Source organism: Melopsittacus undulatus, chromosome 13 (assembly GCF_012275295.1).
Source record: "Melopsittacus undulatus isolate bMelUnd1 chromosome 13, bMelUnd1.mat.Z, whole genome shotgun sequence".
Lineage (NCBI taxonomy): Eukaryota > Metazoa > Chordata > Aves > Psittaciformes > Psittaculidae > Melopsittacus > Melopsittacus undulatus.
In genome coordinates this window covers 1,248,998-1,269,320 of record NC_047539.1, presented here as the reverse complement: position 1 = coordinate 1,269,320, position 20,323 = coordinate 1,248,998, and the positions used below count along the sequence as shown (strand labels likewise).

Here is a 20,323-nt window from a genome sequence, read left to right as displayed (position 1 = left end):
TTGCATTCAAAACCAGCCTTTTTACCAGCAGCCTTAAAGACTTTTCAAATGAAAAAATAAAAAAGAAGTTTGAACTTTTCCAGCCTTTCTTAAAAACATTCCTGGTTTTCTAAACTCAACTGGAGATGTCTCAAAGAATGCAATCTAAATGATCTCCAGGTTTTAGCAACACTGATTCCCTAAGCAGATCAACTGCAACACCTTTCCACCATGGCTTCAATCTCAGTCTCAAGGATTTAAAACTAAAATTTTCCATTAAAATTTTGGGAAAAAAAAACCCTCCTCCAAGCATGCAGGAATGACAAAGGAATCTGGGAAAGGCTTTGAAACAAACAAACAAGCATCTGTCAAGAGATCTCCTTTCAGCTTTCCTTTGTTTTCCAAAAGTAGGTATCATCTTTCAATCAGCGCCAACATGTAGCATGAGATTTGTGTTCGCTATACCTGCATGGCTAATGATGCTGGTATAATTTGCAGCAGATGCACATTTGGGGAGAAATCATTTTCCTCAGATTCTATTTGTGTGGGAGGATGAAGTATGGTTGTAATGAAGGTGCTGTGGGAGCTGAATGACTTTGCATCTCAAGTACAGGTGCACTTGGGTGTAACTTAAACATAGTTTACAATCTCTCTAAATGGAGCATTTATAGCCAATTACACTTGTCATTCACCTTGCAAATACCTCTATCTAATTTAACAGCATATACAGTAAGCAGAAAAATAAAGGATATTCTATTAGCTGACAGCAGAATAGAGGTGTAGATATCAGCATCTGTATCTATCGCACATTTGGCAGATTTCTGAACCAAAATACGATGGATTCAAATAGTGCCTCCAATGCCCCTGTTCTCTCCGCATCAGAAGCCTCCTGTCAAATGTAATTTCCTCCAGGAAGACATGTATCTAGCTGAGACTTTCCAAAACCCATCCAAGTGATTTGGATGCTCACTTCTCATTAGCATTAACAGCAAATGGCCATAAACAGCCTTTGGAAATCTCTGACATGTTTTTTGTGGCCGTTAAATGACTCTTCTGGGCAACCTGCACAAGACATGACAAATCCCACATTTGTTTCCCTGTACTCACATATTCATAATGCCCATGTACCAAATGTCAAGATTTTCCCACAAAAAGACAGCTGAGATGGGATAAGACAGAGGGAAGAGTCAGACTTTCACTGTCTGGATTAAAGGACGAAGTTCACATTCCAGAACTGTCTCCTCATCAGAGGGCTGTATATACTCATTTCAGGACACTACCACAGTCCATGGCATCTTTTTGTCACTGCCCGAGGCAGGCACGTCACTGCAATGGGAACAGGGTTGCAGAGGAGTTACATGGCTGCATGTGTCATATGCACTGAATCACAAGCATCACCCTGGAGCACGCTGACGTGGAAGCAAAGGAAAGGTGAACTCCATCTGTACACCTGATAGTATGTCCCAAAGAAGGGAACAGCTACTCTTTTGAGGAACAAATTGTTAGCATTACACCTTAGGTCATATTAAGTCCCATTTACTGTTCCAGGAAGTACTCTCCCTGTCCATAAGAAGGAAACATGAACTGAAATTAACCAAACCCACTTGTAAACTAGTAAGAGATTATATTCTTCCCTTTCCCCACCAAACCAAGTGTCAGAAAGAGGCTTGTAAGAGATTTTATTCCTGTTATATCCGGCTTCCACTTTTCACACTCTAAGAAGCCAGAACGCCTTGTAAGCCACTTCTCAAACCAATCCTTTCAGACTGAACTGCCATCTACCACTCTACGCTTTACTTCACCATTAAGCTTGTGGTAGCTTTTCCTATCAAAACCCTAACAAAAGAAGTCTAACCAACAAATATATATGCAAATACATGAGAAATATTGAGCTTTACAACTCCCTTCCCGGCTTCTTGATGTTATTTAGCTGACATCACTTCCCCTTTTTTCTAATGTATTTCATGTATATATGTCTGTTTTCTATAATCTTCTGCATTTCTCTTATCTCTTCTATTTTAATAACCACATGTCCAGATTCAGTATCTTCTTTAGTAGCCAGGCAGGGAGATGGATTTGTTCATGGCAGTTATTAAAATTCTAAGTATCTCCCTCCCTTTATTTGATTTTACTGAGATTCTGGACATTTCCTCAACACCATGATGTGATTCATTGGAATCTAACTCTGAAATATGTCTTGCATCAAAACTTCAATTTTGGCTCAAAGCCCCAGCTATTTAAGATATCCCCAGATCTGAACAAGGTGAACCTTTTCATCTGGACTATTTGCAACACTATTTTAAGGAGAAGCAAAAAAGCATATTTAGTTTCATAACACTGAGAAAAAACCCACAAAGAAATCTTGAGATCATTATTCAGCTTTAATGTATATTTTAACTCCTGACAGGGCTCCAGATGACCACTTTGCTTAAGCACAGACTCAAACCTTTAAATCTGACTTTGGGGGCATTATCTTCCATGTATTAGTGGAATAAACTACTTAAATCACAGTTCTGCACCCATCTCTCATTGATGACTTTTACACACAGAGAGCATTATATTAAGAGGCTCATCTCAGCAATGCCAGTATTAGCTACCAAAAGAGACACCAGCAGTGATTCCTTGTTGATCCTTTGAGAAACAGCAGTGACTTGTCTCCTCATTTTCTCTCAGCTTTCTGTGAACCCAGTGTCCTGAGTTTTGTGGAGAGCCACTTGCTGCATATATCACTCTATTCACAGCTGTTTAAAGGTACATCTTGACTAAAGTGGGAGTTGGAGGAGTTTGTTCAAATAACACTGTAAAACCCACAGTAATTTTCATTCCTCCCCTTGCAAGCATACCTTCCCACCCAGAATAGGAAGTCCCACACTCACTGAAACTTCCCTATCACTTCCTAATGTACGCTAAAACCTGCCAGCTTCAAAAAGACCACAAGATGCAGTTTCAACTTTCCACCCATTCCCTTGAGGCCATAGTGGAAGGAAAGCAAAATAAATGCTCCAGGCTGAAGAGTCTTCAGTTACATTGCTCAAGAGAGCTGGCACTATGAGTGCCCCAGCTTTGCTGCTGTTACTACCAGACCTTTCAAAAGCAACCATCACTTGTGTCAGTCTCTCACTGAAAAAAAACAACCTGAAACGCACAGGTGCATTCTGCAACCACGACATCAAGTGATCAATCTCAGGCCTCAGCACAAGAGGCCCTTCATTTACCTGCCCATTTTAACACCCCCGCATCGAAGAGAGCCAAAAAGCAATTCAGCTCAGCGTAAGAGAAGCCTCTGAAACGCCCTCTGCAGGTTCACAGAGGCATTACCACAGATTATAACAGCCTCATCTAGATGATTTTGCTGACGTTTACCCAGTAAAAGTTAGGGAAGCAAATCCTACCGCTGCTCAGCTGCCTCATTTAAATCCAATAACGACGCACTGCAATGGGGGTAAGCCCTCCAGTCTATCTTTCCATCTCTTTTACCAGGCTCAAACATAGAATGAATGAGAGATCTCACCAAAGGCATGCTGTGAACACCGGGCTCTGCTCCCAGAGAGCTCTCCCTCAACATGACATCTTTTCCCGGATTTCATCATTTTCTTCCCCTGTAAGACGTCAGTGCTCATGCAAACTGGTGCCCCGGGCACTGCTGGTTCTGTAAATAACCTCCTCAGTGGGACATCTTCTCCAAAGCAATCTGAACGATTAAGAATGTAACCGCATTAAACGCGTACACTTACCTTTACGCCGCACATGTCAGATGCATGGTTTTGGAGCTGGATGTACACAGCCTCTTGGATCAGCGTTTTAAAACCGGAGCATAGGGCTGGTCCGGATACCTTCCACATGAAGTCAACAGCAGCCAAGAAATCCCTCATGAACCCCCTGAATCCTGCAGTTCCTCTTCTGTGACTCAAAGTCCCAGTTGGATTTGGCTGGGGGAGTTTGTTTCTGTTGTTCTGGGGTTTCCACTGCTTCTGCACCACGAGGGACAGGAAAGTGTGCTTCTGTTCTGGGACCATGGATTATTCAACTGTCCAAGAGCAAAGTACCACAATGTAAAGTACTGCAAACAAATGCAGACATGCTACTTTACAGCCAAATCCTATTGATCACAAATGCTTATCTCGTCGCCTTCATCCCAGTTTTGTGACCGGATGTGGCTGTGCTGCTCATCCACAGCTCCAAATACTGCGGCTTGTGTAGCTGGAGTTTGATGTGCTGACAAAAGGCACTGTAGCTTGCCTTACAACTAGTAGGTCAAAAACAGGTACACACCTGGTGAAGCAAATCCTATACGTTGTGCTTCATTCTGTATCTTATGCCTCATGCCCTTCCTCTGAGGTAGAGCAAAGCAGCTCAGGGACAGCCTGGCCATTACCACTCACAGCATCCTTTTGTTGGCCAAAGGCAGGAACCACTGCAGCTCCCTCAGCAGCCTCCTGGCACGGCACAAGCACACGTTCAGCCGAGGAACAGGGCAGACAGCACAGCTGCAGCACTGAGCCCACCTGCACTGATGAAGGGCTGGTTTGGGTGGGGGCTGAGGCACCTGAAGGGCCTGTGTGGGGAGGCCGCAGTGTGAAGCTCTGGTCAGGAGGCAGCGCACCCCTCAGTGCCTCAGACCCGCACTAACCCAGCTCCGCTGCCTCGGAAGGGCCGGTGCGGGAAGCCGGGGTCAGGATCACCCATCCCCGGCCCTGTCTGCCCTCACCAGCCCGGCTCCGGAGCCCGGACCGCGGCCTCGCCTCAGCCTCGGCAACGGGGCGTCGTCATCACCTCACGCATGCCGAAGGCGGGAAAGCGCTGCCCGGCGCCTGCGCACAGGCTTACGAGGCGGGCGCCAGCGTGGGGCGGAAGGGGCGGGGAGCGGGCCGGAAGCTCCGCGAGCCGCGTTTGAAGGCGCCGCGGCTGCGGCCTAACGGGGGGGCTGGGGGGGGGAGTGGGGGAACCAGCGGTGGTGGGGCCGGAACCGAGAGCGGGATGGCCGCGGTGTGAGCTCGGTGAGAGCCGGATGGCTGCGGTGTGAGCTCGGTGAGAGCCGGATGGCTGCGGTGTGAGAGAGAGCTCGGTGAGCGCTCCCTTCACCATGGGGCGGGCGTGGAGGTGGAAAGGGACCGGGGCCCGAGTGTGCTGAGGGAGACCGGGGCCTGAGGGTGCTGAGGGCTGTGGGGAGGCCGCCATGGGGCGGGTGTGGAGGGGGGTCGGGGCCTGAGGGTGCTGAGGGCTGTGGGGAGGCCGTTATGGGGTCGGTGTGGAGGGGGATTGGGGCCTGAGGGTGCTGAGGGCTGTGGGGAGGCCGCCATGGGGCGGGTGTGGAGGGGGGTCGGGGCCTGAGGGTGCTGAGGGCTGTGGGGAGGCCGCCATGGGGTGGGTCCGGGTGAGAGGGTGAGGGTCGGGGCTCCTCCGGGAGCCCTCAGTGTGGGCTCTCTCGTTTGCAGCACTCCCGGGGCAGGCTGCATGCCCACCGGCAGCAGGACGCTATCGCAGGCTGTGCGGGCGCTCGGCAGGGGCACGGAGCTGTTCTTCCACACACAGGTCTCCTTGGCAAGACCCTTCCTCTGCTGTGCGGGGCTCCCCGGGGCCAGCCTCAGGTGCTGGTACCAGCTGCTGTTACAGCCTGGATCCCTCCGCTCTGCAGGCAGAAACCAGCGTGGTGGTGCTGGGGCTTTCCACTTGTCCTTGCTTGTGAACACTTGGCCTCGGCAGGCCTGCACAGCTGTGGAAGCCATGGCAGAGCAGAGGTACTGCGTGGACTATGCCAAGCGCGGCACGGCAGGCTGCAAGAAGTGCAAGGAGAAGATCGTGAAGGGAATGGTGCGCATTGGGAAGATTGTTCCCAATCCTTTCACGGAGTCTGGCGGGGACATGAAGGAGTGGTACCATGTGAAGTGCATGTTTGAGAAGCTGGATAAGGCTCGGGCCACCACCAAGAAAATCGAAGACATCACGGATTTGGAAGGGTGGGAAGAGCTGCAAGATGTGGAGAAAGACTTAATCAACAAGCACATCTCAGGTGAGGTACAATCAGCACCTTACTCATTCTCAAGGTGTGGGCACCAATTGCCATGCTTTTACCATGAAATCCTTGCTGATGTGATGACAGCGGTATGACAGAGTGCTGCTCAAATATGTGTTTCACATAAGAATACTCAATTCTAAATTAATTTGTCACAACTTATTAAATCACTCAGACATTCTCCATAATTCCTAGGGAGATAAATCCCAGGAGGGCACGTCAGTTATTTCTTATTTTCCCTTTCAGCTTTTTTTCTGTGATCTTTACTTTTAACTTGAGATCTGAAAAAACATGTTCACTTTTTATCCTTCCTCACCAGCTCTTTTATGACTTACTTGTTGTAGTATCTCTTATGTAGTTTATTGAGTGATATATAAGGTTATTTGTGACTGCTGGTTTGAACCTTGCTGTTTTACAGAAGCGAATTCCAAGGCTGGAAGTACACCGAAGAAAAAAGTGATAGTCCAAGCTAAGCTCACTGCCACAGGACAACTAACTACAAAAGATCCGTTAGGTCTCAGCAATCCATCACCAAAGAAGTTCTCTGGCTTCACAGGTAAAAAGAATGCGATTCTGGGAAATCCTTCTCTTCTAATACCAGCATCAGAGGTGTTTAACTTGGCTCAGATAAGTAGTTTTTATCTAGCGAAGGCAGTTTAGTTTTAATACTGTTCTAAAATCTGTTTTGCAGAGATGGTTTGTGAGTTTGCTAGTCTTGAGTATGTAGTATTCCCAAGGGAACAAAGTTTATGCAGTAACCCACATTTTCAGGCTTAGTCCATTGGTCAGACTGTGAAAGTCCAGACTAAAGATACACCACACGGAGCTCAAAATCTGTAAAAACTTGGTTGTGAGGGTTCCCCAGCGGTGGTGTTCATGGAAGGAAAACCTATTATTCCTCAGCAGCTTGTCCTAAGAAACCGCTGTCAGCAGGACTATTGGTGTGTGAGCACTGCCTGACCTGACACAGACGTGTAGCTCTGAACCACCCACTTATCTCCCTGTACACAGCCAGAGCTGGGAACGTGCAAGGGTTTTGGTATTGTAACAGAAGAGGGGATGGGGACATTTTTTTTCCCCATTTAAGAAATACCTTGGAAAACACCTTGCTGTGAAGGGCAGAGGCCTATAAAACAGAAAGAAGACAAGCATCTGCCAGCAGGAATTCCTTTTCACCAAGGATTAATCATATTAGTTCAGTGGAGTTACAGTCCCAAAGATTCTGGTATACTGTGAAGATCAAACCTAATATAAAAATAGGTTAGGATATGTTTAAAGTCACAAATTTTGGCATATCAGAGGTCATTCTTCAGCTCTGAAGCTTTGCCAGCACACTGGGGTTGTTCTTTTCAGCTTGCCAAGCAGAGGTAGCTACAACTGCAAACTTTACACCATACTGTGCTTGTTAAAAAGGCAACTTCTCTTCTTGTCTTTGCAGCCAAGCCAAAGAATTCAGATGATATCTCTGCAAACTCTTCCCACAAGTCCAGCCTATCTGCAAAACAATGTGACCCAAAGCACAAAGACTGCTTGCTGCGTGAGTTCAGGAAGCTCTGTGCCATGGTAGCTGAAAAGCCCAGCTATAATGTGAAAACACAGATCATCCAGGATTTTCTGAAGAAGGGATCTGGAGGAGGTAGGATTCCTGCTTGGTGTTTTCAGCATATGAAAACCTCAAAATGAACCTCAAAGTATTACTTCAAAAGCAAGGATGACATAAAACCTGCTTGCTGTGTGTTGTGATCATTTCTGACCTATGGAGATAACATTTGCAAAGTGAACTGTTTATCTCCATAGCAAATGCAGACAAGAATGTCTCAGTCTGGAATTGCTGAGAACATTCTTCGGTGCTGCCAAACTTAGCACTGGGGTCATATCTGGAGGGCAGTTGTGAGTATGTCCCTTAAGGAATCTCTTAGGTGAAGCAGAGCAGCGTGGTGAAAAGAGGAAGCCCTGGCTGCAGGGTTTTAATCCCAGTGCCATCCTAATGGGCACAAACAGCCAGAGCCTGTGTGTGAAAACAAACTGCCAGTTTCCAATGCTGTGTGCTGGGTTCTTTTCCAGATGGCTTTCATGGTGATGTGTACCTGACCATTAAGCTGCTGTTACCAGGTGTCATTAAGGTTGTTTACAACCTGAACGATAAGCAGATTGTAAAGCTCTTCAGTAGAATTTTCAACTGCAACCAAGAAGAAATGATCCGTGACCTGGAGCAGGTGAGTCCAGACACCAGTTCTCTTCACTCCCTCAGTATGGCAGTGCTGTCATGGGGTTTTTAACGCCTACTTGAAGCACAGTTAGCTTGGCTGTTAGAATGGGAGTTAGCAATTTTGTGGTTTTGTCCCCTTGCATAGCACTTTTTGCCATTTGGAACCTTTAGAAAAGAATGCTTGAACAGGAAACAACATGAATTTACTTGCCCAACTTTAGAGAGCAAGACTGAAATATTTGGGCAATTTGGGCTGCATCTGCTTTGTCCAAACTGCTTTGTCGAGCATATTCCTGCATAACTGATTTATAGTACACTTTTTGTAACATCACTTATCAAAACCTATGATTCAACTAACAGATCTGTTCCTGTGAGCTTAATGTGGTTCATACAATTAATCTGCACTCATACAATTGCAAGTGCTCATGTGTGCATTTAATGCCTGTGCACAGGAGTTGGCAATGGACTCTGCACACTTCTGATTCATTGCAAGATGAAGAAAATGGGTGAATTAATGAAGTTAGTATTACACCTCTTTACTGGCGTGGTATATACTGTCTTCTAGTGACATCACTACACTGTTTCAGATCCTTGGATTTACAAGTGGATTCATCCTGAGGAAATAAATGGTCTGTGATGCCGCAGCAGTGAAAAATAGAGCAATGAGATAATACTGGTACTCTTACTTACCTTTCTTTTGCAAATGAAACAGCTGAGCAGCTTTATTCTGTGTCATGGCAGCTTTCTTCTAATGTTTGATTTAATTCCTTCATGCAATCCTAGCATCATTCTTGTGGTTTGTCCTACTTGTTGGAGCCATATTGAATCCCCAGTGACATCCCCATTCTGTAGCCATAGCCCTGATCCACACCCTTTCTTTCTGGAGACAGGGAGATGTTTCCGAGACCATACGCCTCTTCTTTGAACAGAGCAAGTGTTGTCCTCCAGCAGCCAAAAGTCTCCTGACCATCCAAGAGGTAGATGAATTCCTCATCCAGCTATCAAAGCTCACTAAGGAAGATGACCAGCAAAGTGTGCTGCAACATATCACCCGCAGGTGAGCAGAGTAATTGGCCTCTGAAGGTTTGCCCTAAAACTGGGAGTAGTTATCAACATATCACAAGCTGGAACAGGTGGAAAACTAATCATAGCCACAGAGACTGCACTTCATGTCTTCAAGCTGCTATTAGTGGTTTGATTAAGACACCCTGACTGCTGACCAGCAGTGGAGAACATGTTCGGCTCCTGTTCATGCCAGAGAATTTCATCCTGGCCTGACAAGCCACTGTTCAGTCAATACTAAACAAATAGCTTGCAAAACTACCTTAATGGGACTTCGCTGTTAATGAAGTTGCTGTACTTAATTTAGGTTGGAAAAAGCCTTCAAGCCATTTAGACAGATTGAAGGTTCTTGGTGTGGCTCAGTCTGTGTTGATCTGATTTGAGGATGTTCCTGTTGCTTCCTTCTGATGCATTCATTAAGTGAATGTTGGAAAGTGTGTCACCACTGAGGCAGAATTAATACAGGCATTCAAACATAGAGATGTTAAGAAGTTTTTTGGATATTTTGTGCCTCTGAGGTGTCACTGGTAACGTGTCCTTATTTAATTTGAAACCCTGCAGAAGGGGGGGACCTTTTTTGTCACTTTCCAGCTGGCAAGTAATTCAGTTAAATGTCTGCCACTTCTGAATCTTCTCTCCCATTTCAGATGTACAGGCAACGACCTGAAATGCATCATCAGGCTGATTAAGCATGACTTGAAAATGAATGCTGGAGCAAAGCATGTGTAAGTCTTACCATTCATTGTGAGAAACCCACCAGAAGTGAGCATTAGCCTCATAAGCCAGGAGCAGCAGAGCTGAGGTTAATCCATGCTTCCCCCTCTCCTCAATCTGTTGAAGGTTGGATGCTTTGGATCCCAATGCTTACGAGGCGTTCAAAGCATCGCGCAACCTCCAGGATGTGGTAGAGCGAGTCCTGAAGAACAAGCAGGAGGCTGAGAAGATGCCAGGTCTGAAGAGGACCCTCAGTGTGCAGGCCTCCCTGATGACCCCTGTGCAGCCCATGCTGGTAAGGTTGGCTTCCCTGCAATGAGCACCTTCAGCTGCTTGAGAGATGGGGTTCTCAAATGCACTGTCAGACCCCTCACCTTTAACAAGCAGTAGATGGATAAATGACTGTAGTGTGAGCTAATAGAGCATGCAGTGCTGATTTAATACTACTTTAGAAAGGTTTTCTACCAGGAGGCCAATATTCAGTGTACTTGCATCTTCAGTGCTGCTGCAGAAGTGAATATGTTGACTTGCTTTCAGTCCAGAAGTGACTTTTGTGTTTGCTGTCATTCCAGAAGTCCACTCTTTCTATAGAAATAGTGTAAGCTTTCAACTGCATTAGAGATTCAAATAAGTTTGAGGTTTTATTTGAACAGATTGAGTTAAATATTTACGTATGGGCTAAGCACACTCCTGCTAAAGACACAGTACTTACACCTTTAAGTATTTGGAGGAGATAAGCACTGAAAAGCTGTAATTATCTGGGTATGTGTAGATGATTCGAAGTAAATGAGTAATTAAGAAAAGGAAAACTTGGACTGGATATTAGAGATCCTGGACAAAAAGAGCTACAAAGCATTGTTAGTTCATGAACTTGACTAAAAGGAACTTCATCTGTTAACATATAATCTGAGTGAGTTTGGAATTTGTCTCTCTCCACCTTCCTAAGGCTGAAGCCTGCAAGTCTATTGAGTATGCCATGAAGAAGTGCCCCAATGGCATGTATGCAGAGATCAAATACGATGGTGAGCGGGTGCAGGTCCATAAAAATGGAGATCATTTCAGCTACTTCAGCAGAAGCCTCAAGCCTGTCCTCCCACATAAAGTAAGCACCTATTGACCCCTTGTCCTCTTGCACCGGCTCCTCTAGAAACATGACTGCATCTCACAACCGTGTCTGTAAGCAAGGGGAATACCTCTTGTTGTAGACCTTCCTAATTTATGTAGACATATGGAATCTGGAAAAGCAACCCTTAATAGAGTTGTAATTAATTAGTTCTGATGGGCATCCAGAGCTTGAGACTAAAGTTAAGCTCTCTGCTTTAGAGTCCTCTTACACAGTGCATTTCGGGAGGCCTGATACCAGCTGGGTGACTTGGTTATATTTGTTCAAGGCTCATTTTTCTCTTTGTGCACTGTACAGCGTATACCATAGTGGAAAGCAAAGCTAGTGTAGCTATACCTACACATGCCTCAGACGTGCTTCTGGGAGAACCATCTGCACTGGGGTGAGTCCCTCTCTTCAGCCAGTAGATCTGTTTTTCCTTCCTTTTCTCCAAGGTGGCCCATTTTAAGGACTTCATCCCTCAGGCTTTCCCTGGTGGGCAAAGCATGATCCTGGATTCAGAAGTTCTTCTGATTGACAACAAAACTGGCAAGCCCCTTCCTTTTGGGACTCTTGGCGTGCACAAGGTAAAGAAACTTTGCTGTGGTCGGAGGCTGCTGCTCTGCTGCCTTCAACCCACCAGCATGCGATCTGTTATCACAGGGAAGAGATCTGGGGAAAAAATCAGATCCCTGAGAAGGCTGATACTAAAGAAAAGGGACTGCTCTAATACAGCAGATTTGATATTAATCTTGCAGGACAGTAAGAACATTTCAGCTCAAGATAAACATTAAAACCCCTTCGAAAACCCTGCAGTTCTGTCATTGTTTGAGCAATGTGTGGCAGACTAGAACACCACAGTATGTCAAGAGCGTTTAGTCCATGTGAATGTTGTATAGTGTCTATATCTAGACTAAATGGTGGTGAGGAAGAGGACAGTAACGTGAAAATTAAGCTCTAAGGGCTTTAAGTTAAAGTAGCCATTCATCTGAAGTCTGGAATGGTGGTTGGGTTTTTGTTGCAGCAGTAGTGATGGATGGATGTTACACTGCCTGAAGTCATTACTGTTTGTAGTGATGTTTCCCTGTCACTAGGAAATGAGCATGTTTTAGTTTCTTTCTCTGTGCTTTGACATGTTCAGTCTAAATCTTAATTCTTAGAATAATTCTGTCTTTTAGAAGAGGCCTAAGCTGCTTATAACTAAAAGATTATGGAGATAAAAATACATCCTTTTGTTTCTGTCATCTTTCTAAACCTGCCTATTGCTGCTTGCTATGACTGCAGCTTTCTTTTAATTGCTCTTGATTGTCTTACAGAAAGCTGCTTTCCAAGATGCCAACGTTTGCTTGTTTGTGTTTGACTGTATCTACTTCAATGATGTCAGCCTGATGGACAGGTATGTGTCTGGCACAGTGTGAGAGTAGCCTGACCAGTTTCCCAGCATGAACTTGCCACAGGAGGAGAGGTTTATGTGGGCTGTTGAGCCTAGAAAATGCAGGCAGCATGGGAGGATCCTTGCTGTGCTGAGGAGTTTCACTGTGGAGCTCCAGCTTGCTTTGGAGTTCCAAAATACCAGGTTTGACTGTTTCAGTGAGCGTGGTTCAGTGCCCAGCTCATCTTCTGTCTGAAACAAAATGTCTGCTTAACATGGACCCTCTGTTTTATAACTCACTCCCTGGAGGAAAGTAAGAATTGATTGTCCTTTCTGGAACTGTAGGACACATCATTTAATTCTCTAAGTAGCTTTTCTCTATGTTCATATGTCTGCTACTTGCTTGTCCTTCATTCTCCAACCCTTCCTTCAGGCCTCTGTGTGAGCGTCGCAAGTTCCTCCACGATAACATGGTTGAAATCCCCAACCGGATCCTGTTCTCGGAGATGAAGCACGTCACGGTGAGTTCAGTGTTCACACTGCCTGGCTGGTGATCTCAGTGCTTGCACTCTGGACACCCCATTGCTCCTTTACCACAGGGCCTTCTGACTAAGGCTGCAAAGCCAGCAATCCCCTGCCTGTCAGGATGGCTCTGCTCTCTGCACAGGACTCCTTGAGCGGGTGGTGTTCTAGAGCACTGTGCCTGTGCTCCCATCTTGAGCAATGCAACCACTTTACATAGTTGAAACTTGCACATCTTTTTTTCCCTCTTGGCTTCTTAATGGTTTTGTATCCATCGTAACTTTATTGCTAGGAGGAGCTAAATCCTCTTGTAACTTGGTCTTTACTGGGCAATGCTGAGCTGTGGAGAAAGACTGGAATATGATTGAAGGGAGCTAGACTGCTTCTGGCAACTTCGAGTGCCACACAGCCCACGTACATCCCACGTGCTGAAAGGTGCATTTCCATAGCAGCACGCTTGGTTTCTCCTTTCATTGCTATGCACAAGGCCTATCTCCCATTATTTTTCCCCACTGCTACTGATTTCAGTAGCATCTTGGTTTTGGTGGAGAATGCTTGGGCATTTGGGGCAGAGGAAGCATTTTGGGAAGGAGCAAAGACGATGGGAACCAAGGCAGCTGGATAGAGCATTAAGCAGGCTGAGAAAATCTCATCTTGCAGATATAGGACATACCTGGGACACAACCAATGTGTGTCCTCATCTCTGAGGAGTATGTTTAACTAAGCACCCCTTCTCTTCCTGGGACATATTCCCATATTAGTTACTGGATGTGCAGCAAAGAGAACATGGTTTAGTGCACCACTGCTCCACACAGAAAGCCTGAAGACCGCAGCCCTTTGACACTCTTGAGCTAACCAGTGATGCCTTTTTATTTCAGAAAGCTTCAGATCTGGCAGATATGATCACCCGAGTCATTCGTGAGGGACTGGAAGGACTGGTGTTGAAAGATATAAAGGTAGGTTCATATTTACTCTTCACTGGGTATGCTGGGAGTTGGGGAATAACAGCGAACAGATCTGTGGATGAAGGACACAAAGCTGAGCATCCCTGAAACGTGTGGGTTCATGCTGATGCTGACATCCAATCCAAGTTGCTCCTTATAGATCTGAGCACTGCTGTGCTCTTACAGTGTTAAGCTGGATAAAAGCAAGGGCTGTTTGAGGGGACAGCTGTCCCCCAGATGATCTTTCTGACTGGGGGTCTTACCTTGTTCTGCACAGGGTAATTATGAACCAGGAAAGAGGCACTGGCTGAAAGTGAAGAAGGATTACCTAAATGAGGGTGCCATGGCTGACACGGCAGACCTGGTGGTGCTGGGAGCTTTCTATGGACAAGGCAGTAAAGGTGAGTCTGGGGTTGGCTTATGCTGATGCTGTGAAGCATCGCAAGTCCTTTGACACCCCAAGATGCAAAAGGGTTTTGGTTCATTACTTTGCTTTTGAAAAGCTGTGGCATGTCCTATGGAAGCTGTGAACCACCCTGCTCTCCCCCCTCCTGCAGGTGGGATGATGTCCATCTTCCTCATGGGCTGCTATGATCCCAAGAGTGAGAAATGGTGCACTGTGACCAAGTGTTCTGGTGGCCATGATGATGCCACCCTGGCACGTCTGCAAACGGAGCTGGATATGGTGAAGATCAGCAAGGTGAGAGGGGCTGTGGCATGGGGGTGATCAAGGACTGCTCAGCAAAGGGCTTGTAAATGCCACCTTCCTGCTGAGCTTACAGCTGGGTGCTGGCTTCCTGCAGAGCTCAAGTGCTCTGCTGGGAAGAGGCTCCATTAGTGGTAAAGCAGATAAATACCTCTGACAGCAGTGAGATGGAGGTGCAGCCACCTCCTGAGATGAGCCACTGCCTGAGATTAGACACTGAGTGGGAAGCCAGACACCATCTGTTTTCCTCCCAGGACCGAGTTTTATCAGGAGGAGCAGAGCAAGTGCCTTGCCTTTACTGCATATTGCATTGGCGAAGACAGTCACTAGATGGGGCTGCGGGAGCAATGCAGGTCAGGCTGGTTTGTGGCTGGACAACCTGACATGTTGGAGTGAGGAATCTTTATCTTTCAAGACTTAACAAATAGCTGAATTTTAGTATTTACTTGACATCCTGAAGGCCATTTGAATGTTAAAAAAGGGTGGGTTTATATGAATGACAGTTGGAGCACCAGTGTTAACATTCCCATATGGAATGTCAGCAATCAAGAGCTGCTACAGATAGTCTGTGTGATTCTCTGCATAAGATAAACTGCTGTAGATCAGTGCACCCTGCACTGCAGGCTGACAGGTTTTCTCCATACAAAGGTAATGTAATACCTGTGATAGACTAATCTACTTCTGGGTTATCTTTCAGCAAGTTCTGTAGAAGTAGGTTCATACATGCTCATCAATGCTGTCATTTTGGGTTTGTGCTTTTCGTTAATAGGATCCCAGTAAAATTCCAAAGTGGCTAAAAATTAACAAAATCTACTACCCAGACTTCATTGTCCCGGATCCAAAGGTAAGTCACAGCCATTTAACTGTTTTCCAGCCCTGATGCAGCAATTGCTACACGTGATTTCAATGTCCAAACTGTCTCTGTTACAATTAGTCTGCATAGCTGGAACAGGAAATTAAGTGTTTATTTCTGAATCTTGCAGGTGTATTTGAGGCTAAGAGCTCCCTGAAGAGATCGTACCTGCAGCACTTCTGGTACTTTTATGCATTAAATCCCTTCCAGAAGTGAACTCCCTTTAAATTTGAGGCATGAAAAATCTGACTTAAAACATTTGAAGCACAACTGTACCCCAAAAGTTGCTGGTTTACAGAATTCATCAGTGCAGCTGATTGATAGAAAAGCTGCTGTTTAGAAGTTGGCATTCTGTGTTATGACTATAGTGATAGGACCAGGGGTAATGGGTTAAAACTTAAACAGGGAAGATTTAGGTTAAGGCAGAAGCTGTTCCCTGTGAGGGTGCTGAGGCGCTGGCACAGGGTGCCCAGAGAAGCTGTGGCTGCCCCATCCCTGGCAGTGCTCAAGGCCAGGTTGGACACAGGGGCTTGGAGCAGCTGCTCCAGTGGAAGGGGTCCCTGCCCGTGGCAGGGGTTGGAGCTGGAGGAGCTTTAAGGTCCCTTCCAACCCAAACTACTCTGTCATTAGTTGAGGATCTTTGACTCACTGACAAAAGTTTGTCAAATGAAGGTGGCCAAGGTGAGTTTGTGGGTGTATGGAACTGGGTGCTGGGGTGGGGAAGTGGGCTTGTGGCAGGGGTAGAGGAATACAGACACATGGAGTTAGTCCATGAGAGCACAGCAATGTGACATGGCTTCCTCAATCCTGTGTTTAGAAAGCCCCAGTGTGGGAGATCACAGGGGCCGAGTTCTCTAAAGCTGAAGCCCACACTGCAGACGGGATCTCCATTCGCTTCCCTCGCTGTACCCGCATTCGAGATGACAAAGACTGGAAGACAGCCACCAACCTCCAGCAGCTCAAGGTGAGTTCCTGCACTGTCTGCAACGTGTTGGAGAAGAAGTTCTGACAAAGACAAATTTGGATAGCAGGGTATGCACTGAAGATGTCTGCTGGCTGGTGCCTGTTTAATCTAGGCTCAAGCTGCTTGCTGGGTTATGTTGATGTGAAGTTTAGTCTTTCATGGGGCCTCTTGAGTTGTGTTGTGCACTGTCAGGGAAGTCAGTGCTGGCAGGTGGTTGTATCAGCTCTTGTAACAGCCTTCATGGTGAGGCAGTTTCTTCCTGAAAGAGGTGCCCTTTATTCTCTTGTTTATGGTTATTCAGTCTCCCATTGCTGAGATTGCAGGAGGCATCTGGGAAGTGACATGGGGGAACCTGGCCATGTGGCAGGCAGCCAGGACCCCTGCACTGCATCCACCCCAGGCAGCTTCTGTACCTCCCGCACTGGGAAGCAGGCTGGCCTGCTGCCACCAGCTGCTCCTGAGCTCTCGTCTTAGGTCTCAGCCTAGTTATTGTCATTTGGGCTGTCTTCACACCGCCTACAGGCTTCCTGGCAGCAGACAGAAGCACTTGTTATGCCACTAAAGCAAGGAGGGATTCTGGCTCCCTATGCAGGTGAAGGAGAGAAAGGTGAAATACCTTCTTCAGACAGACTGTTCCTTGTGTGAGCAGTGGTGTTCCTTTCTCAGGCTAGGAAGCAGGCTCTGAAGAGGTAGTCTGTCTTGCTCTGTAGCAGATGTGAATGGCTTTTGGTAGCATGACTTCCCTTAACGCCAAGTGGCTGGGTGCAAAGCAGAGAGCTTGGACAGAGTAGGCAAGAAAATGGCTACAAAGAGGAAGAAAAAGTATTTGAACAAACACATTGGGGGAAACAAACTAGAGACGACTCCACATTACAGCTCTGATCTAATGCCAGAGGTTTCCCTGTGGTTAAAGGCAATGCTTTGTTTCTGATGGGCCAGGAGCTGTACCAACTCTCCAAAGAGAAGGCTGATTTCAATGTTACTGCTGGGGAGGAAGATGAGTCCACAGCTGGCAGCAGTGGAGAGAATGAGGGGGAATTCCAGGTCTTCCACACCACACAGCTCTATTAAAACTCCCCCAAGCAAGTCACCTGCAAAAGCCCCGAAGCCAGAAGGTAAGATGGTGCTTTTGGGAGGTGTGCTCTGTGCCTTTGGAAAGGCTGGCTCTGGATCTTTGCCTTCTGTCGAGTGCTTGAAGATCCTGTGGCAGCTTCCATGTGTATGTCAGGGATCAGGAGCAAAGCTGTGTTTACACCCTTGGTTTGGCCTGTGTTGCTTGAGCACAGACTCAACAGCCACAGCTCTGAGCTGGGAGTGAGAACAGATGGGAACAGCACTTGACGATGCTTTTTAGGCAACTCACTTGGACAATGAAAGCTCTCTGGGATTATATGCTGCTTGGAAGTGGGTATCTTGAACCTAGCAATCTGTTAGAATTCACACCAAAATGGCTTTGGAGTGATTCCTCTGGGGCTGCAATCCCTTTAATCTGACTAGCTCAGGGTCCTTAGCAGAAGGATTAAGACTGATCTGAACAGCAGATCTCATGTTCTCTGGTTAGGTGACCAGTATTTAGTTTCATTGGCTGAAATTCATGCATGTAACAGGGCACCTGGATGCAGGGGATTTCCAGATTGCAGAGCTGTGACATGAGTTTGCCTCAGCAGCACTTTGTCACTGGGGCAGAACTGAGGCAGTGCAGTGACAGCCAGGAAGGAAGCTCAACAGCTCAATGAGGGCAGGAACATGCCCCACAACCATTTTCAGTACAAAGGTCTTATTTAGTTACATTCTAATACCCAGGTTTTCCAGAAAGGGGGGGGGTGGGTGATGGAAATATTCCTTCTCTTCATTCCTCCCCCCTTTTTAATGCACAACCAGTATGTGGACAGAGCACAAATGAGACTTGGGTTTCGTTTCTAGAGAGCAAAGCAGTCATTGGATCCCCTCAAAAATCAGAAGAGAAACGAGGTGAGAAGAGGAAAGCATCTGAGATGGAAGACAATGGCAAAAAGGTATGGTCAGCTGGGCAGCAGCACTGGGTGGGAAGGAGCTGAGGCACCTTTGGTTGTCTCTTCACTTTTGCCTTCCACCAGGGAAGTTTGAAACCCTCCTAGAGCAGCACCCTAAGTTCAAATGCCACGTAAAGGCAGAAATAGCAGCAAGTCCCCTGTAAAGGCAGCAGATGGCTGAGCTCTCCTGTCTGCAGAGCTGATGTAACTGGGTTTGTCATGCTAAAGACCAACGTTCTCCTCACCCACCGACAGTGTCCTGCTCCATGAAGCATTGAGACTGCTGCATACGGCAGAGCTGGGAGGTGTAGAAGGGGAGAACTGTCCTTTCTAGCCCATTGGGCAGCAAATTGTGGGAGTGGAATAAGAGTCACTGAGCTGTAAATTTCCTGATGAGCCTGGAGTAGTTATTTTGATCTAAACAGCAAGTTCTTCCCCAGGGTTCTTATGTTCTCCTACTTTAAGAAGCATCAGCTTGTAAAGATGGAGACATTAAGATCATGTTTACTGGACCACATCAGCATCATCACTATGGGGAGTAATGGGATAATAATTCTCCTTAGCTGGGACAGTGCTGTTCAGCTGGAACATCTGGCTTGCAGAGGAAGCATGGGGGTGCTGCTCCTGTGTATGATTTAGGAGCAGTCCCATTATTAGGTGTGGGATTAGAATGAGGACTGTGGGAACTGCAAAGAGACTCGCTCATGCCTTCCAAGATCTTTAGTGTCATTTCCAGACCAGTTTAATGGCTTTTCCAACCTGTGCTTCTCTCTCACACTCTGCAGATACTGCTGGACATATTCACTGGTGTGAGGCTCTATCTGTCGCCCTCTGTGAAGGACTTTGACAAAATCCAGCGGTACTTTATAGCATATGATGGGGACCTTGTGACAGAGTCTGACACAGCCTCAGCAACCCACGTTATAGGGGACATTGATGACAATCCTGGTGCTAAGCGTGTGTCTCCCAAGTGGATCTGGGAGTGCATCCGGAAGCAGAGGCTGGTAGCCCCATGCTAGCAATGGGGGGCAGATGAGCAGTCCCCGACACAAGCTGAGAAGTAGGTGGAAGAAATAGTGAGGTTCCTCTGTGGAGACGTGGATAGAAATAAAGTGCCCAGGACCATCCGAGGTAGTTTTAAAGATCCATATGGCATCAATTAAAAGAGCTCTCTGAGGAAGTGTCACTGCTGGCTCTGTTTTTCTGCCCGTACTGTAGGCTGCTGCACTTCCCCTGGTGCTGCTTTAGTCTCTGGGTTTTTAAAGGTTGCCTATTTTTATAGATAAATAAAACTGAAGCAGTTGCTCCTTTGCTGTCAGGACTTATTTCCCAAAAGTTACTCTCTGCCAGGCCAGGAACACAGCCCATGAGTTCTGTGAAACCACCAGCTGTGAACTGCTGCATGGCTACAGCTCATGAAGGACACGTGTCCTTCTGCTTTGATGTTGCTTTCCTACCACTCAGCACAGGTCAGTATCTGGTGGCAGTGTGCACCTCTGCGGTGGGTTTCATACCAAAACTGGGGCACCAAATAATCTTCCATTGCAGCAACTGCTGTAGCATTGTCTGAGCATCCCCTTGGAGGGTTTGTTCTCTAGAATCTGCTGCTCTTGTTTCACCAAGTAAAAGCTGAGGCAAGAATTCTACCATCTGAGTAGTTGCGACACCTCCTTCTCTGAAGCTGTTCAAAACTACTGCAAGTACTTGAATATGAAGGAAATAAGGAAGATGGGGTTTAGGAACAGGGGTTCATTTTAATTATTATGCAAATACCACTGTGACTCTGCATGACATACTCATGACTGCGTGAGCAGGGCGGGTGCATGTGTACATGATGGAAGGAAAATCAAATTGACAAGTTTACTGGTCTC

General features: G+C 46.5%; 1 protein-coding gene across 1 annotated transcript; it reads left to right on the top strand.

The window, feature by feature from the left end:
* Positions 1 to 4,935: 4,935 nt before the first annotated feature.
* Positions 4,936 to 19,755, top strand: LIG3 (DNA ligase 3). Its single transcript, XM_005154320.4, is given in 21 exon segments — positions 4,936 to 5,044; positions 5,415 to 5,989; positions 6,411 to 6,548; positions 7,431 to 7,628; positions 8,057 to 8,208; positions 9,092 to 9,258; positions 9,911 to 9,988; positions 10,104 to 10,272; positions 10,924 to 11,079; positions 11,535 to 11,666; positions 12,396 to 12,475; positions 12,885 to 12,972; positions 13,852 to 13,929; positions 14,195 to 14,318; positions 14,475 to 14,617; positions 15,393 to 15,467; positions 16,294 to 16,440; positions 17,380 to 17,472; positions 17,474 to 17,555; positions 18,364 to 18,455; positions 19,238 to 19,755. Coding segments are annotated over 20 exon segments (2,982 nt in total). The 5' UTR covers positions 4,936 to 5,044; positions 5,415 to 5,433; the 3' UTR covers positions 19,472 to 19,755.
* Positions 19,756 to 20,323: the final 568 nt, after the last annotated feature.